Below are 27,229 nucleotides of genomic sequence, written 5' to 3'. Positions count from 1 at the left end.
ATTCTTTCTACACACAACACAGAGAGCAAAAACGACCACCTTCAGGACTATTGTTTGTTGGTCTATTTCTGAGATGGTCTTTGTTCTGAGGTGGGCCACACTCACATCACTTGAACCCGGATGTTGGTTGTAACACGCTAGGGTCAACACTAAAAATTGTAGATGGTAAATACTGTAGATGCCGTGTATAGCTGGATTTACAATATGCAAACGCTTGAGCGTCGCGTCGCGTGCGTCATGTCAAGTTGTCTTGCGTGGGAGTGGCACGTACGCGTCACAAGCGTCGTACCATTCACAATACGATTTCAGCGCGCCGTAGACGTCGCTGCCTGAATTATTGAACTGACCACTCGCGCTTCGATTTTCTACTAGCACAACTTTGCCGGAACCCCCAACTTGCTCAAAATCAATTTCTATGTGTTCTCCCATGCACGCAGGTCTTTGTACATCTTGCAGTTGATCATCCACAAGCAAGGATAGCTCCCTACACAATCTATAGACCGCTCAACGTCGACTACAGCGCCGAAATCAATAATCATTGCTCACGGAAGCCATGTATTTATAGTTGGCTGTGATTGGTCGAGATCAAGGTGCTACTTCCGACGCGACATAAACAGCTTCCGGTTCGACGCTCAAATTAGAACTTGGTTCTATTTGGACGCGTCGCGTCCGTCGAACGTCGCGTCGCGTCCGTCGAACGTCGCGTCGCGTCGACCATTTACAATTTGAATTTGTACTACGCAACGTGACGCGACGCGACGCTCAAGCGTTTGCATATTGTAAATCCAGCTTATAGGTGACTGACATCTCTCAATCAGTCTACACCATACTACTGATTCTCATATATAGAGCATGCAAGTTGATTGCTGTACATTGAGACTGTAGTATAGAAATGCTTGTCGTGTGCATGCAATTTATTTGTACAGTTTGGATCACACAGACTGTACGTACCACCACACTTAGCAATTCCTAATAACTTGCTGTTGCCCGTTAGCATGGGATATTAGCAAACGTTGCAACCATACTTTGCTGCAAATTGACCACAAAATTGAATGTCGATTATCTTCTCTCATTTTCATGTGATATGTATTAACATATATTTAGTCACCCTGACTAATAACCTCTACCAAGTCATCTCTAAATATACGAGATGCCTGTTGTCTCATGCCCATTTCCAAAAATGTTGAAACTACCAAACGACGTGTTGCTGCTTTGTCCATATTGTCAGCCCACCGAGAGAGTGCAGCGTGAGCCCTAGAGAATGGTTTTGAGTATGTGTCATGTATGACACCAATTTGTGCTACAGAAAACATTGTTGGTGATAGAACTGCGACAAATTCCTCCCAGTTGTGAGCAACTTGACGAGCTACTTTGACCAACTGGTCAGCACTCAATTTATCATCAAGTTCCGATAAAAGAGCAGCCTTAATATCTGAAATAGAAAAAAAGATGTTTCAATACCATACAAAACGTGTAACTACAGTTACAGAAAATTATATGCTTCAAACAATCACACTCACCTGAGACTTTCATTGAATCACTAAACCAGATATCCAAAGTAGGAAACTGCTCTCGTGGCACATGATCATTCTTCTGGTTTATCAAACCCTTTTGCTGTGGATATTTATCAATGCACACAAGAGAATCATCATCTATTGATTTGGCATCTTCAGCATCAGTTAGAGGAGGCTTAACACATAAAGTGAACTTGAAGCCATCCATTCCTCGTTTCTTGGCCTCATTCAGCTGATGAATGAGAAACTGACGAATGATGCTACATTGATGTTTCAGCTCATCACCAGAAAACACTTGATGAGGAGAATATACTGTGGCAATAATGTAATGCAGTTCATGGTAAACCAGTTCCAGATCAAGCTCAAGATCATCATCCACATGAAAGACAGCATGACCTCTTTTCAGTTTGGGACGAGGATGGGCATATTCAGTGGCACAACGAGACACCAAGCGAAAGTAGATCGGCTCGGGAGTCGTGTCAAACCCATCAGGACGAAATATGAGAGAGGGAGGAAATCGAGTGGAGCCGGCCAGCTGTTGCCATGCCAACTTGTTATCATATCTCTGTTCCAGCAAGCAAGGAACAAAGAATGACTGTCCAACCTTCAGAACAGCCTTCAGCATCTCCGGTGATGTGCTCATAGGACAGATGACGTCGAATAGATGCAGCAGGTACAAGATGGACTCAAACTGACTTTCCTTGACACCTTTCTGCAGCAGCAGATAGTGAGCCAATGACCAAGACATCATTCCTTCTTCCTTCAATTTCTTCAAATCTTCCCAAAGATTTGGTGGCATGTTATGCTTGTGCAGGACGGTAGCAAAGACAGTGAGAACATTGACCAGCCACTGCCGATCAGTGAAGACCTTCTTATCTAACTCACTCACATCAGAATAAAATGCAATTGTGCTCAAAATTGATAAATACTGAAGTGCCGATCGACATTCTCTTCGTGTCATAATGTCACAGAATTTTCGAGCCAACTCACACACTTCTTCGATGTCCAGTATTTTCCCTTCATTGTCATCCAGTTGAGACACTCTGCTCAACAATTTATCGAGAACTGCCCATGGCAAAGGAATAGCATCTCGTTGACTCGTTGACAGTGACCGCACCATTGCTACAAATATCTCCTTCACCTTCGTTAGCACCGGATCCGGACTGCCAGTGCCTGATCGTGTGTTGTCAACACGAAAAGTCAGTTTGTTTGGGTTTTTCTCTGCCAACACCGTGTGACCACCAAAGTCATTCTTCTGTACAATGTCTTGCAATATTTCTTCTTGTTCGTCTAAGAATTTTGGATCCATGTCCTTTGTTTTGTCTTGTCTTGTCGACATGGCGAATGTAACTGGTGCTTGCTTGACATAATCCTGACCAAGAAAAGGACCACAAGCCATTACTGGATGTGCCATCTTGATGGCATTCATGTGGTAAGCCAACAGCTCACGTCTCGTTGTAGGGCCAAAACGTGGCACGACCAACTGCTCGCTTCCTTGTTCTGGTCGGAACAAACATTGAGGTATGGGATCTGCAAGACTCTTTGTTCCATCCATCACTATCATGTAAGCGGTTGCACTGTCCTGACTGTTGTCTGCCATCAATGCTGCGTGTGTCATCAGAAACTGCTCTTGACTGCCGCGATCACACACTGTGATCAACATCATATTTTCACTTTTTTCTAATGCAGCTTTGTCACGACGCAGTTCCTCTGCTAACTTTGCTTGCTCCTCGGTTAATTCTTTAGAAAACAACAAATCACGTAGCGGCTTCCTCAACTCTGTCGTGTTGCCTTCTTTACTACTTGCTTGTCTGGCTGTTGGTAAAGCTACCGTGTTGGTACTACCTCCTGGCTGCTGTTCTGCTTCTTGGATTGTCTCTCCAATAGCTTCCTCTCCATTGTCGTCTGGTGTCTGCTCTGGGGCCTCAACTTGTTGTTGTCTTGCAAGAAAGCCTCTGACAAGAACTTGATCAATGATGTCTTCTTTCTCTTTTGGTTTCAGTTCCTTCCAGTTCATGTTTGGACCGCCTCCCGTTCTCATCACTTTCACGTCTGCTCCTACCGTACTTTCCCTCTTCTCTATAAATGGCTGATCTAGAAAAGCATCTCCCAATGTCGTCTTGCCTGCATCTTCTTCACCAAGCATGTCAATGTTCCCTCGCATTATTGGCAACTTCCCCTTTTTCACAGCAACTTCATAATCAGCCTTAACAATTGGACCGAGACGATCAATAGCACCTGCACAGACACAATGATGAAGACACTGACCTACAATAATGACGCATAACAGCTACAACGTCACCAAACAACAAACACAAAATGTATGTCAATTAGAGACAAACTTGTACGACATCACTGAATTCAATGTACACAAATCTTTGCTACAGTGAAATTGTAAAATAACATTACTAAATAAAGTATACAGAAAAATTTGAGCCTTGAAAACAGCTTGCATATAGTAACTTTGTTTTAGCGATCTGGCAGCTTCATAACACTGTTTGCATGGTGAGTCACCTGTTGGACTCTTGTGGCCATGCATAAAATTCTTCGAACAAGTCATAGTCAGGAGACCTTCAATCTGGGAATAGGTTGTGTGAGGTATGGGCATGACTACAGAAGGGTGGAGACAACATTTGCTGTGTAACTCTATACCAGTGTGACTCCAGGCATTGTTGTGTGGAATGACTTAGCATGCATGAGTTTACGACGTCTCATTATTTAAGTAGCGCTGTACGCAGCTTTTTGCGTAAAGAACATGCTGCAATGTTCTTTGCTGCCCAAAGTATCCAATCAAAGTTTGTGGCAGACAAGAACACCTTCACGATTCTATGCAACGATTGTCAGAGTCATCACATTCCTCTTGCTCCCCTGCTGCACCAGTTTCTTAATGTGGTGACCAAGAATGACGTCATTTGGCTGACTTCCTCTTCAGCACTGGCACACAACATCGCAGCCACGTCTCACTGAAGTCAAGGTTTCTCTGCACTACCTGATCTCCCTCTCTTTTGTACCTGGTGATGTGCTGCCGAGAGAGATTGACTTGACACGTATCCACTTCTGATATTCAGTCAAGGTGTGCGAGACCCATTTCACTGCAGCCTTTCTAAGTAATGAGTGATTCCTCAGAATTCGATGGGCACAAGCACCTGACACCAAAACATCCACGGCCACATCCTCACAACTCAAACGTAGATCTTTTCATAAAACCCTCACACTTTCAACATGATCGTCGTCTCTTGACTCACTACAATGTCCGTACGAGGCTCATCTTTGACCGACTGTCTCCTGGTGCCTCAGGAAATCTGGATCACAATATTCAGACTTGACCATGCCAAATTTCCTACGAGAGTGAGCAAGGTTTCTGGGAAATCTGCCCTAGGATTAGGGATAGAGTTAGTGGCTGCGCTTGCTCTCTGAGACTGTGCAGCTGCGTCACCAGTCTTCCATGGTTGGGTGCAAACTGCCAGTTGATATCAAACTTAATTAATTTAAACCGAGTAAATGAAAAAGTGACATAACTCCTTCAAATCGAAAAACAACATAAGCAGTAACTGGACATGGATGGAATATATGCACGAATAGTCTGCCTTTAATTAATGACCAAATTTCATGTAGATCCGAAAAATTAATGAGCAAACAGAATCTCATACCCTGTTTACACGAGCACGCATAGTGAGCTGAACCGAGCCGCGCCAGCTCAGTATTCCAGCCCACATTTACAGGACACACTCCAAAAAAGAAAGCTAATGCGTGTCACTAACGTGCGTTAGTTCCTTGAGCTTGACATAGCTCGTGTTAGCTCACGTTTGCAACGAACGGAAGCCAAGCTGCTCGTATTTTTCTCTATGGCTCTACAACAGTCATATCGGGAATGTGTAGGACATATACAAGACGTCGTAGGTCTATCGCCAGGCGACTGTTGCGCACATGCAGCAACAGAGTTCAAACGCTAAACTTCTTGCTCATCTTGGTCGCTCCCAAACAGAGTCTTTGTATCGCTCCACGCTATTTGTGCCATTTTCACGCAGAAGTATGGTGTCGAAAAGGGGTCTGGCTACACAAGACTAACAAATGAGCATGCGCGGCCCAGCCCGGACCATTTTCCAGCACGCTATAAGTTTACACGATGTATTTGACCCGAGCCAGCCCGGGATGGCGCGCGCTGGCCCGGCTAGAAATACCGAGCTGAGCTGGCATGGCTTGGCAGGGCTCGACCTGCGTTTACATGACAATTACAAACCAAGCTGATCCGAGTCAGCACAGGCTGGCCTGTTTACAAGTGCTTGTGTAAACGGGGTATAAAGCAACAAAAAAGTTACAACACCCCAAAGTTTTGAAGGGTTATGGCTCCACCATGCCCCCTATAACAGTGCTGCTGAATCTTGCCGGACTTCCTAGAAAATTTGGCACTGTTGTGTTTGATTTCCTGCCATGTCCTATCTTCTGTGACAACAAAGTGCGTGAACTTGGACCGCTAATTACGTGATTACTAATAAACAATATGAGATAAAAATTCAGCTGACATGTAATGAAGAACTCTAGTATATAAATGTGTAAGTAACAGTGTTGTTGATAATAGTACAAACAGTTTATCAACAAGAGTCTCAAACTTTGAAATGAACCTTATAAATAATGTCTATTGTATGACGTCATTGGTTAGTTTACATAGTAAACGTAGGTTAACATCAGGAGTAGAAGATTACAGAGGTTTAGTGAAACCTTTGCAATGTCAATAGCTAGCGATTGAACTATGGACTAATACAAATGGCTGAGAACGTTGCATTAATCGGTTAGCATTGTCTAGCTGGTAGCTTTTTTGATATGAGTAAGCGCACTAGTCATTCAAGCCGACGAGCATCATCCCTCACTCTTCCTCAAGAAATTGCTTTGCTTTCAGACGTGCCAATTCGATTGCTCCTAGAGCAATATCACCTTGTCTCCACTAGCTCCAGACCAGAACAGATTAAGCGACTGTCTGCTGCTCTCTTTCCTATTGACAGAGCGACTACAACAACTACAGAACCAACAGCAGTTTTATCCACGGCGATGACGACGGAAACACGCCTACCATGGCCACGCAAATCGACAGCACATCACTAGAGACTGTGATCCAGTCAGCAGTACAAGCATCAGTAGCTGCCATGTCTAAAGCTATTCGTCCCATGCTAACCCGTTCAAGCTCCACGTCAGGCTCTTCCGCTACACCACAAGGGAGGGCCGTACCCGGACATGGAGTCGCAATTGTGGGAACCGAAACAACGACAGCAGCCGAAGCTCTCGCTCATCATCAAGGTCTCAATCACCACAAAAACGACGGTTTAGATCGCCTAGTCGCCGTTCCCGCACAAGATCAAAATTACGTCATTCCAGCCCTCGCACATCTCTCGGCCGTGCATGGACGGCAGCAGGATCTAGCAATCAACCGGCATCCTGGATGCTATCTAGGAGGACAAAGAGGAAGATACTAGCACGTGAATATGTTGACTTTGACACCATACTTACTAAAGTAACGACTAACATAGCGGGGTCCCCATGGCAATGAAAGCCCTAGTATCCGGTCCAAAGCGCAGGCATGTCTGTAACATCGACTCGTGGCTTCAGGCTTGGTCGGCATACACGGCTACAGTCTTACTAGTGGATCCGGTAAGTGGTTACGAACTTATCGGTTACCAGTCTATAGTCGCTCAACCTAGCTCGGAATACCAAACCTCAGCCTGGCTGAAATGCGATAGAACCTTTCGTTATTTTGCCAGCAGGACCACAAGCATTAACATGGGACACGATCGACCATCACCTGTGAGCTCAGTGCTTCACAGGTCGTGCAGTAACATCGATCACCTGCTATACATGCATCCAACCAGGTCACGGTGGCAACAGACTGCACACACCGACCAGTCCTTTCGTCCCCCCCCCCCAAAGCAAGCAACCACATCTTCCGGTACCATCTTCAATCCCCCTTCGGGCAAACCCAAAATCTGCCGTCTCTTCAATGCTGGTAAATGCAAGAACCAAGCCTCACCTAGCCTGTGCAAATACCGACACAAATGTTTCATCTGCTACGACGATCACCGTGAGGCCACGTGTTCCTGCAAGGGCACCAATAAACAAGCATAAACCAGACAATCCACTTCAGCCTGAGGTTTTTGCAATGTCACTACAATCACCCTTGCTGCATGGCAAAGATGGACTTGAAACATGCCTTTCGTTTGTGCCATGTCTGCCGAGAGGATTGGGACCTACTGGGAGTTTATTGGGACGGCCAATACTACGTCGACAAGTGCTTGCCCTTCAAGGTCTACGCTCCTCATCAGCACTATTTAATTAAGTAGCAGACACGTTTGAATGGATCCTAGTAAACGAGTGCCACATTGATCGTGTTCTACACTTCCTCAACGATTTCTTTGTCGAACCTGACAACTCCACTTGCCGTGCATCCATAACACGGGTGGAGGACAAAGCCCATCAGCGGGGCAAACTGACGTGGCCGAGCAAAGAAACAGGTGCGACTGCAACTATAACTTTCCTACGCATTGAATTCGACTCAGAGGCGCTGGCTGCCAGGTTAACTCCTGAAAAACTAACGAATCTGATGGATGAAAGTCTCCAATGGCTGTCACGGCGTAAGGTGACCAAGCGTGACTTGCAATCTATAATCGGTAAGCTTGGTTTCGCATGCAAGGTCATTCCGGCCGGCCGAATTTTTCTACGACGACTCATCAACCTGACAACCTCCGTCCGACTGAGTCATCATCATGTCTACATTAACAGCGAAAACTAGGAAGGATTTCCAATAGTGGTATTGCTTTCTCACATCCTGGAATGGGTTGGCAATGATGCCAGATGTCCATCTCTCTGCCGCAACAAACATGGGAGCTCTACACAGATGCGTACGGTTCACACGGTTTTGGTGCATACTACAGTGGAACTTGGTTCCGCGGTGGCTGGCAGTTGACTAGACGCTGGAATCAGAGAAGTCTATAACATGGCAAGAATTGTTTGCCGTCGTCGTAGCCTGTTTGACGTAAGGTAAGCATTGGTCTGGCAAGCGGGTTTTATTCCACTGTGGCAATCAGAGAGTAGTCGACTTATGGCAACACGGCTCATTCCGCTGCCCCAATCTCATGGCACTCGTCCATTGTTCGTTTTTTTACGGCGGCAACCATTAACTATACTGTCATTATTAGACACATTTCGGACGCTTCTAACATAATTGCTGACGCATTGTCTAGCGCACAGATGCCCAAGTTCCATAAACTGGCACCTCGGCCAGCACCACAGCCTACTCCACTGCCTGTGGAAGCTCTCACCATTGGTCTCCCGGACCAGCAGTCACATGTGTGTCACGGTGTATGGAGTTCTGCAGACAGGAAAAGTGGTCACCATTCCCAGCCTCAGAATCATCTCTCGTCGAGTTTGTCGCGTCAGCAGCTTTGGAAGTGCAGTATCACACGCTGAAGATATATCTGGCTGGCATCAAACACCATCATCAACTCGCAGGCTTTCTTCAGCTTTCTTCGGTGCTTGGAATTTACAGCTCCGAGCCCCAGCAATTGTGACAAGGACCGAAAGCTATTAAACCCTGATCTCACAACTGACGACAACGGGTATTGGCTGCACATCAAGACTTATAAAACGAACCCGTTCTGCTTGGGCGTCGACTTATTTGTTAGACAGACACACCATTCAGTCTGTCCGGTAAAGGCGTTGAAAAACTACCTGGCCCGACCTAGAGCATCGGATCTACCGCAATTTGCACAAGCAGACGGGTCCTGTCTCACTCCCCTGCGTCTTACCTCTATGCTTCGATCTTTGCTACACAAATTGGGGTACAACAAAGACCTTTACGCAGGTTACAGCTTCCGGATCGAAGCAGCAACAACTGCAGCCGCCGCTGGACTGCCAGATCGGCTGATCAAAACCCTCCGTCGTTGGTCTTCAGACTGCTACCAACGATACATCCAACTGAATGGCAATGCCCTCTCTTCTGTGGCAAACGCGCTCACTAAAGCCCACATTCCTACCAACTTTCCACCGTGGTCCACTGACTGACATCTATTTACTCGCGATAGAGACGGTTTATGCTCATATATGTTGAATTTGATGGTCTCAGGTTGTATCCCAGCGCCCTGGTACACACGCAGTCTCCTGGCTCTCTTTGGGGTAGTGTGCCAGTTGGAGGAGAGGCCTTGTTCAGGTCAGTCTTGGCTCAACATTACAAGTGTACCTCCACGCAGGTTGAGACATTAATGCGACTAACATCTTCGGCGCAAGCCAGTTGTCTCATGTGTGTCATTAAACGGACTGGGTTCTGTGATGGTGTGTTGAGCCTCCAACATCAATTCCACTGACCTCTTGGACTTGAGTATATGGTCGTTCTAACGGGCGTTGATCCTCCAACGTTACCCTGAGTGACCTCTTGGGTTCATGCCACTTGTCAGAGCTCAGTGTGTGAGCTGACCATTCTGGTTAACCCATTGTTCACAAATCCCTCACAACCTGGCACGTTGCCCCATTGAAGCCCACACTGTCTCGTGTCTACGCGATATCGCAACTAGTGGGCATGTTGCTTACAACATAGTAGTGTATTACGAGTGATGTTAATGTCTATTGTATGACGTCACCAAATATTTTTATTGTCTCACTTACGTGGATGACGATTCAATTTTCTTAGGTGAGAAATAATACGAAAACGAATTTCTCTACTTGAATGATAATCTGAGTGCAACTCTTTTTCTGCAGCTTGCAATGGTGTTTGTCCTTCCTGTTCAATAATAGACAGTATTTTAGTGCAATGAAACATAACAATATCACACAGAACAAAGTGCATATAATCAATAAATAGTTAACCAGCATATTATCCAGTACATACACAATACACAATCAGTATAGAAAGTGTGTGATAAAGACAATATGAATAAGACAAACGTCATGCAGTTGACTAAACATCTCTTTAGCTGTTGTCACAGCTGTACAGCAACTCATTCTATTACTGCTCACACATTAATTAAGCAAACTGATGTTCACTGCTGATTCAGTCATCATTCACAATCAACACGTAGCCATTTCATATGCTGTCGCGTGACTGACCAATGAGGATTAAAATTCATTACTCTCCATGAATTCCAACATTATAATCATGACTTCAAACAAAATCATTATCAATGTATGATTTCACTAAACACAGTCCCACCTCCATGTAGTCACACCACCAACTAACAACACCATCAATTCCCCATTATAATTTACAATACCACTCTGAGGGACATGTCCTTATCTAATAATGTTTCTTATAACTAACTAATTAACACCAACAATAACAATGAGCATAGCGGTGCATTCCAATTGTCCATCCCTCCCTTGTTCCGTCCATCATTCCAGAGATATATTACTGTAACCTTAGAGCATGTGCATCTCGAGTTAATGACTGCTCACATCTGTCATCTTTTATTATGGTTAACACCATGCCCACGAGAACAACATGCTACAGAGCATTGCAACGCGATCAAGACGTATTGAGAGGAGTTCACAGTAGGGGGTACAATACCGTCAAACTTAAATGCTGAACAACCGTTCAAAGCGCCAAACTACATTGAACCATATGATCATCCGGAGCACCAGATCGATTACATCACAGACAACACAGTCTGGAGCACCGGACACAAAACACATCTAAACCAGAGTGCTGGTTCTAAACCACCCGGAGAGCCGGGTTTCTCGAACCGCCTGAGGCACCAGGCTTCAAATCCAAGTAGAGCTTGCCCAGACTAAGGCTGAACTCGCTTACGTAGCCATTCCACCACATTCCCTCCAGAGTTCAGCCTGCAAGACCCAAATGAAACTCTCAAGCAAGCGAACACCAAACCGGAGTACAATGGCCAGACGTGGCTGCCAGTTACGCAAGGACACCCTGAGTGTCTCCGCTGAGGTGCGAATGTAGCATCGGTACCAGTCGCTAGACCAGCGACTCAACGTCTGGATCAACCAAGGAGGTATACCCGCAGCTGCAGTTGTTGCTGCACCGATGCGAAAGCTATGACACACATAGAGTGTCTCCTCGATGCCGGCTGCATGTAACAGTGAATGCAGACGAGCGGTAAATGATCTGCGAGTTAAGTAGTCACCATCAGCACATCGAAACAATGGCTCATCAAGAGTGCCTTCATGAATTGCCAGAAAACGGTGTAAAGCTCCAACTGCGCAGACAGAATGCACAGATGGATAAATGCAAACAGTGTTGCCCAGACAAAACGAGTCTGTCTTGGAGCTGCACAAAAACATGAGAAAACCGTCGCATAAAGTGGTAACATCAGAGCGGCGAAGGTCGGTGTCCAAAAAAACGTCTCGAGCCAGTCGCTACAAACTCTATGCAACGCAGGAAACCATAGAAGGTGAGTGTACAAGCCGACCACATCAAACAAATATCATAACAGCTCATTACTGATACATCACAAAGTGACCTTTTTAGACTGCAGAGAACATCCACCGTGATCGGCAAGCGGAATTCACGGGTGTATGCACCTTTACGACAAATACCTCTCAGAACCAGTTTGAGGTTAAAGAAGTCATCGAACGGGTGTGAGAACCCCCTTTCAATGTGCTCCAGACGGATTCCTGTCAGATAGACCTTGATGGTTACGTAGCTGGCCGACTGTGCAATGAAGGCAGAGAAGTCTATCATCTGTTCTTCAGAGGCAGGGAACGAACTACGATGCCTCATCTCGCAGAATGTAAGGTAGCGCTTGAGAACGGCTTGGTAGCTTTTCTGCGTGTAGATGCTGCCACCCCTTGCTGCATAAAGTAGTGGGCATCAGCGGTCAGAGATCCAGGGCGAGCTGCGGAACTAGAGTTGCAACGGGAAGGGCCGTGGGGCTAGCTGTCGAAATCTTGTCACCTGTGAATGAGATATGGCATCAGCAATACTGTTATCAGTGTCTGAAACATAAGACAGTCTGATAGCAAAGTTTCCCTTCACCGCTATCAGGAACAATCGCCGTAAAAGACCCATGATGGCTGAAGAACAGGAACTGCTGTTTTGCCATGAATAGACTATTGTCTAATTATCGCAATGAAATAAGACTCTCTTGCCCTTCCACTGGTCTCCCCGTGTTAGAGAGGCTATGACAATTGCTGCAATTTCCTTCCAAGCTATCGGATGGTTGAGTTGTGCTCCAACCCATTTACCCAAAAGCCAGGCCACGCCATAGAAAGCAGCGTAGCCTGTGAGAGAGGCATAGGTGAACAGATTCATGTCAGGCGAGCTCAACCATTCTGAATCTAGCAAGAACGAGTGACCGTTCCATGTAGGGAGAAAACTGTTCCACCACGCCAAATCAAGTCGCGCTTGCTGATTGAGGGTAAGAAAATGCTGAGGCATCCTGGCTTTGGTGCTGAGGCATCCTGCCTTTGATGCTGAGGTCAATGAGGCGTAAAAAATGATCTACAGACACCGTCTTGAATGCAAAGTTCATGGTCCCAAGCAGAGAGGGTAGCTCACGCTTCCTGCATTTTTTCGTTCAAGCCAATCTCGAATGGCAATGCGCAATTCCTCTAGTTTATCCGGTGGAAGGCAAATTTCTTGTCGGGAAACATCAAACTCGATGCCCAGGAACGTCATGATTGATGCTGGACTAACGACCTTTTCCTGGGCGAGTGGGAACCCAATGACGTCAAATAGATCGCAAACAGTTTGCAACAATTTCCCACTCTTCTGCAGAAGGCGCAGCAATGAGAAAATCGTCTAGATAGTGTATAATGTTCACTACACCGCTTTCATTAACCAAAATCCAATGCAGTGAGTTGGCTAGCCGATTGATAACAACAGTGCTGAATGTAAGCCAAAAGGAAGCCGTTTGTCCCACGTAAAATTTTCCATTCCATTTAAGGCCAAGTAAATTCCAGTCCTCTCGCCGGACTGGACAGAGTCGAAAGGCGTGCTTTTTGTCGACTTTTGCCATGGCGGCTGACGGACCCAAGCACTGAAGGATGGCGATAGCATTGTCGACAGTACTGTATTTTAGACCAAAGACTTCCTTGGAAATGTAGTCGTTGACACTAGACTCAAATGGGCCAACAGGTACATAATTACACGCAATACGCCTCCCTTTTTTGGGACTACGCATAGACCTGAGCACTAAAAGTTTCCAAAAAGTGGTACATCATAAGACCCTGCCATGTGTCCGTGATCACATTCACTCTGTAATTGTTTCTGAACAACATCTGGATGATCATGAGCAGAAGGAAGGTTTGGGTTAATACGGGAAATCCTCGGGCCAGAGAAACCAATAAACAAGTGTGTGAAGTTGTGAACTAGAGAGTGAACAAAAGCTGCATCGAGATGGTGTCAAAGAAAAGTTGCCAAATGGTGAGTACTAATTGGAGGTGACGGATAGTGTTCATTAATTGGAGCGATAGAGAGAACAAGCAGTACAATGATGTGGTCCCTGCAGTTGTTGTTCGAGCAGCAGTGCTTGTACTTGCATGACTCTGCCGACTTGTTGCACACATCTTTGTTGAACCGGTGCCAGGGTTCCCTAGAATTGTCTGCTTTAGTGAATGTGATTTTTCTTGCAGCCAAGGTCGTGGACTGCAATGCGTTTGCTGTGGTGTCTGTAAAGCAACGAAAATTACACTGCGTAGCTACATGTCCCGATGATCTACAACAGAAGGACCAAAGGTGAAGGTCAGCAAGGTCCCATTGCAGGTAATGGTCAGCAGCAGCACGGCGGCGGAAAGCGAGATTATACTTCAGCCATGCAGATGGTTTAAAATCCTTGTTCGCGCCCGCTATCAGGCCCATGTACTGAAACAGCACAGCACCTCTTGACGGGTGAGCTGACACCAACTGAGCAGCATATGCAGCGAATGCGATTGACCATGACGAAACATAGCTGTGTAGGAACAAAGCACAGAAACGTAACCCAGATGGAACTTGCTTTGCCGCAGTAGTTATGGGACTATCGCATTATCGGGCGGCGTTAGCGTCAGTTGCCGAAGCTCCGCCCAGCAACTGTGCAACCTTACATGCTTACACCTACTCCAAGCAAGTTCATTGTTAAGCCGAGGTGCGTATGCACTAAAGTTAAAGAAACACGGGGCTATCTCGATGACCAGCCGGACGTGAACGAATCGATAGACAAATTCAATGTAAGCAGTACAGACAAAGTCAACTGTTACGGTATGACTATGTGCACATGCACCTGTCAGTCTACTCTCTGTTCTTTCATAACAGTATGTCTACTCTACTGTGTTTCTCCTAGATTTGAATGCAAGGGAAGCTACTTAGCACAAGACTGCCTGTCCTTTCCCAGCCAGCTGCCTCAACATGTCTTGGCATGTGCATGGTGTCTAATGATGCATGTCCACGTGACCTTGTATCTCATGACTTACCATATATGCATCCTTGTAACCTAAGCTAGCAGTTGAGGGTTTAGCACTTTAATGCTTCTTTGTTATTTATCTGTTTGTTCGTCTTAAAAACATTTAAGAATATCTTTAATTATTAGGCAGAGTTCACAATCACTGCTGTCACCGTTTATTAAGCTTCACCAAATGTGAGCTACATAATCCACATTAGCAAGATATACTGTAAACAAACACAACAAATGTACACTTACCTTGTTCACTGCTGACACATCAGCTCCTGATGATATCAACAACTTGACAATTAGCAGATGACGACAGGGTACTGATGAGCAGGAAAGATGTAAAGGTGTTGATCCATACTAAAACAAGCAGTTGAAATGAGATACAAAAACAATAAACAACAAGACATTATACAGTCGGCGTCAAAACTATTGACACATTTACACTTGGAGGCATGGCCACGGGTAGCGTGAGCAGAAGCGCACCATTTTCGCGCTAGCATGTTTCTAGATAGAAGAGAACTATTGTGTATGCTCGTAGGTTCGCTAGACTTTTGAACACACAAGTGCACATCTGTAGCTTGTGTTATCCTTTCATTTTTTGATAGTATTCCCCCGCTATCTACACAAAGACGCATTCGGCTAGACATGCGTTCGATGTATGGCGACAGATCACAAGGCGTGAGCAACTGCCACTCCACCTGGATTGCGTCTTCAAGTTTGTAGACGTTTTGAGACCTACAAATCTCAACACACTGCTTAATGAACACCCAGAGGTTTTCTATTGGTGCGAGATCTGGTGAGTTAGCGGGCCAATCGAGAACCGTGACGCCGTTGTCTTGCAGCCACTGCTGAGCTTGACGAGCTGTATGCGTAGGAGCATTGTCAAGCTGAAGACACCATCCGTCTGGGTAAAATGTATCAGCCGATTCAAGAAGACACTCTTCCAGAATGTCGATAGAAATGGCGGCTGTCATGTTGTATTGAACGTTTTCAAAACAGTTGTTCCGTGCGAGCTTATCCCACCCCTTGCGTGGATTTTGGGGCCATGACGAGGAAGCAGATTGACTGGTTCAACAGCTGCTGAAACCCAGACATGGACAGTATTGCGGTACAGCTGAAAAGTGGTCTCATTTGTGAAGATTGCTTTTGCTCCAGTCATCAGCTGCATGGTCAGAACACCAGTCTAGACGTCTCTTTTTTAGCTTCAGTTAGCAGCAGAATTTTCCTAGGTAAAGTGTACCAATAGCCTGCATCATGAAGTTCTTCTGATGGTGGAAGAACTGACGGCAACTCCTTCCTGCGCTGCCAGCTGATGGGCAAGTTTGTTTGATGACTTATTGTTCCATGTTGTGCCATGTTTTTTAGTGCTGTTCGCTGGTTTTCTGCTAGTTTTCTTGGTCTTCCACCGGAAGCTCTGCGTTCGATTCTTTCTCCATTGTTCAATCTCTTGAGGGTTCGGTACACAGTAGAGCGAGAAACAGTTAGAATTTGACAGATCTTGGATGGCTTCTTGGTACCAGAGCGTTGTAATAGCAGAATATCGCAACGTTGTCTTTCACGACTCATTTTAGTGATGGAAAAGTCTCTAGCGGATGCGCAGACTATGGAATAGCTTTTGTGACTGCTTTTCAGCTGTTTGAGAAAAATTTGGCACGAGTTTCTTATTAAATACAAAACAAAAAGACTCTAAAAATAGTACAAGTAAACCGGAATGTGTCAATAGTTTTGAAGTGGACTGTAGTAAGTAAGCTGCTCACAACACACGTGCATGTAAATTCTGTCACATTGCCATTGCAACTTTGTCATCACTTAATCTTTCTTGACAACAAGAACCCAAATTAAAGTGTTTGCTCATGCATCTAATAATTATTAGTGTTTGAGCGTGGTTTCAGTTAATTAAGGTTACTGATGATACTGACATGTACATTAAAGTACACAGATATTACTTGAAGAAAGTCTACTTGAATCAGCATGCACAACAGGTTCATCACATAAACACACTAGTTCTTATAGCCCATTCACACGAGCACCTGCCACTGGGCAAATACAAGTCAGCATGGGTTGGCTAGCTCTGAAAGGTAGTGTGAACATGAGCCGATCTAAGCCGTGTTGGAATGGCCTACCTCAAACAGCAATGCCAGCACAGTTGGCTCACCTTGGCTCCCCTTCACCGTGTAAACAGTAACCAAGCTGAACTGTAGTCTCACATAACCAGACCCTCTCCCCTTGTCATACTTTAGCAATACAACCAATTTTCTCAACGTATTTCAGCACTTGACTGTTGTAATGCTATTGACAAAATTGCAGGCAGATTGCAGCCGATCCATGATCTAGGAAAGGTAGTGCAAGTGTTTCAAACACACATGTGATCGTCTGTAGCTTAGCAAGAAACACACCCACTAAGTGAGCTGCATGGCTTGCTTTTTCTGAATGCTGTGTGAACAAGGGGATGGCTCGACTCGGCTTGGAAAAACTCGTGTGGAAATTAGATGACTGGTAGCAAAATTAAGTGTAATGACTGCATGCTAAACTTTTAGGTAAAGAGTTGTGACAATCATTCACGTCATTTCTCAATTCGCAAAATACACACAAATACTATTGCATACAAACACACTCACATTAGTCCTTGCTCCTTTGTCACATCCTGCTGACACTAATATCTCCACAATAGACAAATTACCATTCCAACAAGCAAAATGCAGAGCTGTCCATCCATCCTACCATTGATAAGAGACATCACATGTTATTATCAGTGAGTACATTATGAATACATGCATCTACAAGTATCAACACCAACTGACTATAGAAATAGCACATCAACCTCACATCTAACTCACCTCTGTCCTTAACCAAACACAATTCCACAATCTAACCTCAATACTCTAATCCTTTAACTGTTACACAAGCAAACACTCAAATTAGTAGCCACATACGACATTTTCTATGTGTAATTTAGTATTCATCTACAGTAAATCTAGTACAATCAAGTCATCACTAAACCAATTTTTGTCAAACTTGCTTTCAATACAGTAAGCACATTTGCCATAGAACTTCATCCCACCCTCCTGTTCAGCATCAACAAACAAACAAACAAACAAACAAACAAACAAACAAACAAACACAGGTGCCCATGCAATGCAAATACCGTTACAGTAGATTATAATTAGCTATGAGCGTAAAAGAAGGACACTACAAGTGGTGGACTGCTTCAAGAAAAGCGTACTCTAAACGGGCTAAATCGACTTCCGATCTGTCTATCCGTAAGTCGTTATCTATGTTTGCACACCTGCATGTTTGTAAGGGTGTGTCACGCTCGGAGCCAATCAGTTGTCGTTTCGGGACAAGGAAAATAGGTGACGTAACACTAGCTTGTCAGCGTGAATCACTCTTGGGAATTTGTTGAGTCAATCAGCAGTCCTTTAGGACACCAACAATAGGTGACATAACCATCCCACACATGATGAAAGGAAGGCTGAAATGTCATATCCATAGCAATAAATCAAACCGTTGTGGAACTGAGAAGCGTGGAGTAAACTTTGGGTATTAGTTGTACGCGTCTGTTGATTTTTACAAAAGAATCGAATTCCTCATTCTTCAAAAAGCCAAGCAAAGGTCCCGTGGAATACCGCTGCGCACGACCAACATATGTCATACACAATCTTCAAGAGAGCAATATGTTTTAGCCGTAAGACTGATGATGAACAATTGATGTTGTCTAGCAAGAAAGATTCGTAGGAAACGTTAAAGCTGCTTTGTTTTGGATCTTGTTGCTAAATGTCGCTACACAGTTATTTCCCATGCAGCTACAGGAGACCTACGAGATCAATCTCTAGCTACGGCAAACTAACGGAACAAAACATGATAGCAATGGCTCAGTGAAAGCACGATACCGTGGTAATCGCGTCCACCTCAATAGTTATCTTCAAGTTATGCAAGAAAGCTACATCAGAATTGAGAAATAACGTGGACAAGCCCGCTTTGTGCAAGAGTTTCGCAGATATTACGCATGTGCATGTCCTGAGTTCAAATTATCTATAGTGTGAGATAAAGGAAGGCAGAACACCGTTGACACTCATTGAACGCATTGGAGAAATCAATCTTAACACAACAAAGGTCGTTGTTCGTATGAGACTCATTAAATCCACGTAGAGGATAAACTACTACTTCTAAACCTCCTTTTATTTCCACACTCACTTGACCACCGGGTATAAAAAAATTGGGCAGCCGTGGTTTCACAGCAGAACAACAACGACGGCTGCTGATACAACGGAGTACCCATGGCAATTGACCTCACTCTGCCTTGTCTCTTATATAAGGCAGTGAGTGGAGCTTCAGTGAGCCATGGAGCAATGTGAGTGTCAGGCCGTCCAGCAAGCAAGAAGCATATGAGAAGAGTGAGGTTTCTAGGCAATCAGCAGCAGAAGGGGTTGTACACATCAACTGCATCTAACAAATGTTGACAATAAAGTTTGGACCCTCCTGGACTTGTCCCTCATGGGAAATTTTGTAAGACTTCTAGTACTGAAGCTGAAGAGACGGTAAGAGGTGGTGGAATAACTGAATTCCAGTCAGAAAGGTCATTCTCTGAGTGCTGTTTCATTATTTTCTCAACTGCAGCTTGATCATCGATGGTAGTACATCCCAATGAACCTAACAAACGCATCGTATCACAAAAACTACCTTCTCCAGCAGATATTGCAGCCCTTCTAGAGTTCTGTTGAGCAACAAATGTAGGTTTTGATTTTTGAAAGCGAGCTCATACTACTCTTGCTTCTTCCCACAGTTCAATAAGATCCCCTTCCTGCTATCTTTCCAGGCAAGTCAGCAAGATTGACCTAACAATCAGTCTCTTCTTTTTCCTCCATGAGGAGGACAGCGGCAAGATTGAAACCAAGCAAAACCCCATATACCGTGGAGGCGTGCATGACTTAGCTCTGATGACTAAACTATGGCTAATAGAGGGCAAACAGAATGTGGACTGTGTACTATAGGAGTGACTGGTACTGGTAGCGCAATGATCTCGTTCATCAATGCCAGAACAAAATCGTTTCATTGGTGACATCACAGACAAGGATCGCAGCTAATTTCAATGCTTGACAAACAACATCAGTTTTGTAATCATCAGATGTACTAGTATCAGGTGTCACTTGAAACAAAGTTGACATCCCTGCAGCAATCATGGCTGCCCCACAACGTGGAACCTACGGTAGAAATTCCAGCGTCGGGCATAAGCAAACCACAAGAGCAACAAACACGTAACAAATCAAGATTGGGGAAGCAGCAACGGTTGATAGGTTATAGATTGATTCTGTACAGATGTGCAGCCATAATGCGTATTCATCTTGAACAGACTCGAGACACAGTGATTTGTCATCGAGGAGAACATGCACGTCTAGGTAGAGCGCTAACGTAAGTTTCTCTGTAGTTTGGAGTTCCATGCAGCCTGTTTGCATTCTCGTAGTAGTCCCGTGGCGCGCAGCAATCAGTTGTGAATATCTTCCTCTCTTGATGTGTCAGCTAACAACAATGTATGTAGAAATCTGAAGTAGACACAAACCAATTCGTACATGCACCTCCAGAATGCAAATGGCATTGTGGTGTGTATGCTGATACAAATTCGTAGATACTCTAGCAAAGAAATTTACCTGTAAACTTGGCCGCTTCAAATCAAGCTACGAGTAGTTCATTCATAGCGGAACATGGGCGCACTCATTTGGACATCGCAGACAGCTATAGCGCTAACGTAAATTTCTTTGTAAAAGTGAAGTGTTCTCACATTTAGTTGTATTTTGGCTGCAGTCATCAAGCCAAATAATGTCTCAAAATCAACGCTATTTCCGGTCGGTCGGCCGTATGTACGTACGTATACTGTACCATCACACACATTCCAACACAGTACAGTACAAATAGAAAGGGTCTCGCCAAGGCTTGCCCCAATCAAAGCTCTATCAACCTGTCAAATTTTATCAAAATCCATCCACACATTTTGAGTAACCCTGTCCACAAACAAACAAACAAATAAACAAACAAATGTATATGGTACGATTTTGTGCTAAATAGTCACCAGAGGGGCTGCCGCCAATTACCTCAATGCTGTAATTGCATTCCAGTGTTCTTTCTACATTGGAGTTTTTACCAAAGTACTGTACTGCGTCTACTTTTTTTGTCTTGTGTGGCCAGACATTTGGCGTACGCGGATACTATCCGCCCCGCAAGACTAGCGTCTACCCTGCTGTAAAGATGTCCAACACTGGTGTAGTATTTGATCAGACAAACAATACATTTGGTAGGACATTGTCCAATGTCTGAAGGCTATTTTCACACTGTTAGCAAATAGGTTAGTTTCTGACGTATATTTCTACAAGACCTGGTAATTGCAAACATGAATTATTAGTAGACTGTTCAGGTAAAAACTCTGTGATTACCACTTTCTCCATGCCTGTGGTTGCAATGTACAACCAATCACAAAGTACAAGATTGGACCACACCATGGACATGGCATGCATACTCCTGAGCAAGACCAGACATAGTCATGCACCTACACATCCAATTACATAATCATGCAGACTGGAAGTGATTTAACACCTTTGAGAATGCTATTCAGTATGGCTGTGTCTCCATGCACTTGTTGCTCTTTAAACATGTTTAGCTAAACAGCGTCTCCACTTGTCCATTATATCCAGGCTATTAAAACAATTATCTGGGACTTCGTTGTACCATGCAAATTCGTTTCTTGTGCATCAGACAGTTGGAGATCATCATCTGGTCGTCTCGAGAACAATCAGAGACACAAGAGTCTGTCTTCGCCAAAGGTAGTGAATATAAGTCGCTCTCTCTGAACACTTTGCATCAGTCTACGCCGTCTCTGACATTGCTTAACTCTGTCTTCTTCCAATAGTCTCCAAAGAAAGAAAGAACAGCGCGAAAGAACTAGCATCCATCGTCGTGGAACTAACATCCATCACGTGACCGTTAAGCCTAAACCACTTTCGTCAAACTACCTCTGAAACATGTTTAGCAAAAGCTGTTTAGGTTTACAGTTAAACAAGTTTAACACTAGTGAAGCCGAGATTATTCTTAAACATGTTCAGACTTAAACAGGTTTTTTAAACATGTTTAAGCCCTAGTGGAGACACGCCCAGTAGTCACACCACTTTACAAAGTTCTATTTCTTATGGCTCATAGTTGAAACTAAGGTAATTGTCAGACTGTTACCAGGTAATTGTCAGACTGTTACCATGTAACTTCAAACACATAGAAGTAGCCACACTGACACAGCTGAGACAATGCACACACCATGCCACTACAACTGTCGGTTAAAAGTCAAGTCACTTTTCTATATCTTCTTTCTGATCTGTCTGAATCAAAGCCACTTATCCCCTCCACACTCGCTAGCAAACCCTATGGTTAGGCAAAGATGACACTGAATTGATCCTAACAACATATCCCTACAGAAAATCTTCATGCGATCGCATGAAATTCGCATGCAAGTCTCTTGCGAATGTCGTTTACGCATGCGAATTGGCCGATTTCGCATGCGGAGACTAGCTCGCAATGCGTTATGCACGAGTCCCGCATGCGAAGGTGATGCGTTCGAATGAATTCTGCAACACTCTAGAAGGTTTTGCATGCGAATTGCAATTTCGCATGCGGAGGCTCTAGCTCGCAATGCGAAATCACGAGTTCCGCATGTAGAGAAGTGATCCGCTGGCACGAGTTCTGCAAGTGTTGCAACACTTCCTAGATCTACGTACACCGCTTCGAATAGACCTCTAGTACGAAGACCTATGAAGTAACATCGTTACTAGACACTTGCAGCTCAGACTGGGTTCGAATTCCCAACTATTCATAGTGTACTGCAGGTATGTACACACGGATAAGATGAAGTTCAAAGAAAACATGGCAGAACCGCAGGCTCCACCAAGAGCGGTCTTTATCGACTGTAGACTAGCAATTAGCACGTTTAAAGACTAATCAGCTACCACCCAGAGGCTCACAAGATGTGACCGGTCTGCAACATCCGCAACTGGATTGAGAAATGAACCAATCGGCGTCAAGCTCGAAAGGCGGAGTTAAACGGGAACCTTCGCTGTAGCCAACCACCATCAAGCACTGTTCACCAATGCAGGCACTCAAGGACTCAACCGGCAGTTCAACGGTCTAGCTGTTTTGGCGGTGTAGCGTCGCCAGGTGCGGAAGAACTATGGCTTCACAGTCCAGCTGACAGTCAAAGACGTGTCCCTACAAAAAAAGGTAGTTTGTCACTCCAGCTCCAGTAGCTGTTACCACACTGCATGGTCACCTAACCCACCTCAAAACAGAAAATTCGATAGATTCTTCACGCTAGAAATCAGATGGAGCTGGGACTGAGGCTTTTGGAGAAGATTCGAAAAAACCTACAGGTACCCGGCCAGACAAGAAAGAGTCTTGTCCTTCTTGTCTGTGTTACTGCAACTGCTTTAGTAGACAACGATGAAATCTCCGCGAATATAGGCCTACTGCTGAGGTCGCTCATGACAGTGATTCACAACCTGGGCAAGAGTCATCAGAACCCAAGTGAAAATGCAGACTGACAACCACAACGTAAAAGAAAGCAAGTTCTTGTGGAAAAGATTTCTAGACTGCGTTTTGCTAAGGTAGAGTGCGAATGTCAAATAATTGGTTAGAAATATTATCAGAAATCAAAGAAATCGCAGTCAAATGGTTCTCAATCACGTCTCTAGGCGCATGCGATTCTCGTGCGTTCCGCATGCGATTGTCATGTGTTCCGCATGCGAATATCCGTACGTTCCGTATGCGAATGAGGTCCCAACTATGTAAATGAGCTACGCATGTGCAAGTCGACCCTCATCGCATGCGTTTCGTATGAGTCGCATGCGAGTCGCACAAAAATTTTCTATAGAGATTCTCAAGCTTTTTTTTTACAAATCGTAAGCTGCTCTCATTTGAAGCAACCATCAAGCAAATGATGACAGTTGCCAACATGCAACCTACATTGGACAATTTGCTTGCATACCCAAATATTCCTTTGGCATGACATACAAGATACAAATGTAGCCAGAGAATTAGGTTACACTGTAGTCTGTCAGAGTGTGTATCACCAAGTAATGTGGCTGCTATGAAGTCTCCAGTGACCAAATGGTTTTCTGGATTTCATAAACATAAACCAATCTCAAACCACACAGACAATTTAGTCATTTAATGTGGCACCCTTGACCTTCCCACAGGTCAGTTTGAGTTGGATAAAGAGATAACTATTTCAGCAGTAACTTCTAGAGATAGAAGCTAGAGTAACAAATGTCACCAAAAGTAGCGTTGCTTCACAGCTACAAACACTACATATCAAATTCTATCCTTTTCCTCGGTTGATCCCAATAGTTCCAATTTATCAACTACTATGGTTTCATTTTTCTCATCCACACTAGCTGACCTTATCACCCACATACAACTACACTTCAAACATCATAATATTGTTTACCTTATCTTTAGCATCTGCATCAGCATTCTTCTCCAACAGACACTCGACTGCCTCACGATGATCAAGTTGAGCAGCAAAGTGAAGTAAAGTTCGACCAGACTGCATGCACAACACAAAAACATCTTTCACACGTAATCAACAGTATTGTGAAAACTCTCACCTTCTTCTCCACTATTTGACAAAACTTCTTTGCAATCTTTGTTGCAACATCCACTTCATTCTCACATGCCCACTGCAGCAGCTGAGAGATACCCTGTCATCAACAGTTGAAGTCAGTAGTCATAAAGGCAACACAAAGCAAACAAATTAACTGTTATGCACCTCAAATGCAAGATGTTCAGCTGATTGCATTGTCAACACTAACTGACCAGCTGTTGACATGTGACCTTTTTCCAATGCAAAATCAAAAGGTCTCTTCCCATCCTATCACAGAATTGTAACTTCCAATGAATCAGTAAGAATATCTCAACATCATATGCACTGTATAAACCAACGAGCAGCTGTTGCAACAAAATGCTGATATAAGCTATGTCATGGTAAGTCTAACTGGAAGCTGCCACTAAAATTTATTTTGATTGTAAACCTCAGTCTGCTACCATGCACTTCAAAAAGCTACAACCACATGTAGCCCACTCCCCACATTATCTGATCAAAATTCAAAATCCATTAGCTGATTTGTTTTACAAACAGAGTCATGCACCTAAAAGTCATTCTCACCTCTTACCGCATAACCCTACAATTATGGGAAGTCATTGTCTATGGTAGTAAACCAGTGCTCCTATTAAGCCTACCGTGATATCCTACTCACTGTAACTGTAAATGTTCTCTAGTTAATTAAGGCGCCACTCTAAGGTTCCAACTACGATGTCCTTTCATGCCACAATTAATTTGAGTAATTAGAACCATTAGAACAATTATTAGAACACCTGATTGAGAATGTTCAAAATCAGATGAAATAAGCGAGGTAGTTAGTATACATTACCATGTAGCCAGACAAATCAATCATTGGTTTACACTGCAGCAGGTTCCTCATCAAGTCACATAATTTCTACGTCTCCCATGACGTGGACACTTACCAGTACAATCAGATCAACATGAACAAAGCAAACAAACAATTTGTTGGCCTAACAAAATACTATTTTCAGCAGGCACATTTCATTTTGTGTGTCCCAATATGTGCATTACATGTGAAACATGCCCAAACATGCCAGGGCCAACATATACATAAATGCCATTGTGTCAGTTACATGTCACACTTGTGCTAGAATTAGTAACAATTATATTACCTATTGGATGATTCAGCTTGCTACCTGTAACAAACTAAAAACAATCTGCAGCAAGCTAATCTACACACACACACACACACACACACACACACACACACACACACACACACACACACACACACACACACACACACACACACACACACACACACACACACACACACACACACACACACACACACACACACACACACACACACACACACACACACACACACACACACACACACACACACACACACACACACACACACACACACACACACACACACACACACACACACACACACACACACACACACACACACACACACACACACACACACACACACACACACACACACACACACACACACACACACACACACACACACACACACACACACACACACACACACACACACACACACACACACACACACACACACACACACACACACACACACACACACACACACACACACACACACACACACACACACACACACACACACACACACACACACACACACACACACACACACACACACACACACACACACACACACACACACACACACACACACACACACACACACACACACACACACACACACACACACACACACACACACACACACACACACACACACACACACACACACACACACACACACACACACACACACACACACACACACACACACACACACACACACACACACACACACACACACACACACACACACACACACACACACACACACACACACACACACACACACACACACACACACACACACACACACACACACACACACACACACACACACACACACACACACACACACACACACACACACACACACACACACACACACACACACACACACACACACACACACACACACACACACACACACACACACACACACACACACACACACACACACACACACACACACACACACACACACACACACACACACACACACACACACACACACACACACACACACACACACACACACACACACACACACACACACACACACACACACACACACACACACACACACACACACACACACACACACACACACACACACACACACACACACACACACACACACACACACACACACACACACACACACACACACACACACACACACACACACACACTAAAAATGTAAATCCTAAAGGTCAGGAGCCGTCTGTCAGAGGTCACGCCCCCAGCTGTTAAGCTAGACCCTGTGCGCTACCCAGGGAACTCTGGGACTGCGCTAGCAAACTCCTGGAGCTGGGCCAGGCACTCGTAAGAGCACCGACTTGTGAGCCAACTGTGGTGTGAGCACCCGAAGTCTCACCAGGACCTCAGTGGCTGATGTCACGTCACAGCCAATGGCCGCTTAAGACCCCAGTTAATGACCAGGTACTCATTTATACTCCTGAGTCGAGAGAAGCAAGTGTGTGTTAGTTTCTTGCTTAAGAAAAAAATTATGCCATAGCTCGCCATCACTGTGACTTGAACTTGTGACCCTTCAAGGTCGCAGATGTAAACACTCAGTAAGATAACTCTAACCAACTGAGCTATCACACCACACA

General features: G+C 44.5%; 1 protein-coding gene across 1 annotated transcript in view; it reads right to left on the bottom strand.

Annotated features, from left to right (window-relative positions):
- Nucleotides 1-974: 974 nt before the first annotated feature.
- Nucleotides 975-27,229, bottom strand: part of LOC134183707 (uncharacterized) — a 27,805-nt gene continuing 1,550 nt past the window's right edge. The window contains exons 7-14 of the mRNA XM_062651300.1: nt 24,678-24,779; nt 24,517-24,609; nt 24,357-24,455; nt 17,497-17,595; nt 15,128-15,235; nt 10,161-10,275; nt 1,521-3,752; nt 975-1,432 (exon numbers count right to left, since the gene is read on the bottom strand). Coding sequence (XP_062507284.1) covers nt 1,101-1,432; nt 1,521-3,752; nt 10,161-10,275; nt 15,128-15,235; nt 17,497-17,595; nt 24,357-24,455; nt 24,517-24,609; nt 24,678-24,779 — 3,180 coding nt within the window. The 3' untranslated portion in view covers nt 975-1,100. The remainder of the gene's footprint in view (nt 1,433-1,520; nt 3,753-10,160; nt 10,276-15,127; nt 15,236-17,496; nt 17,596-24,356; nt 24,456-24,516; nt 24,610-24,677; nt 24,780-27,229) is intronic.

This window comes from Corticium candelabrum, chromosome 8 (assembly GCF_963422355.1).
Source record: "Corticium candelabrum chromosome 8, ooCorCand1.1, whole genome shotgun sequence".
In the NCBI taxonomy this organism is placed as follows: Eukaryota; Metazoa; Porifera; class Homoscleromorpha; order Homosclerophorida; family Plakinidae; genus Corticium; species Corticium candelabrum.
Note: the sequence above shows the minus strand (reverse complement) of the source record. Positions and strands in the feature narration are given on the sequence as shown.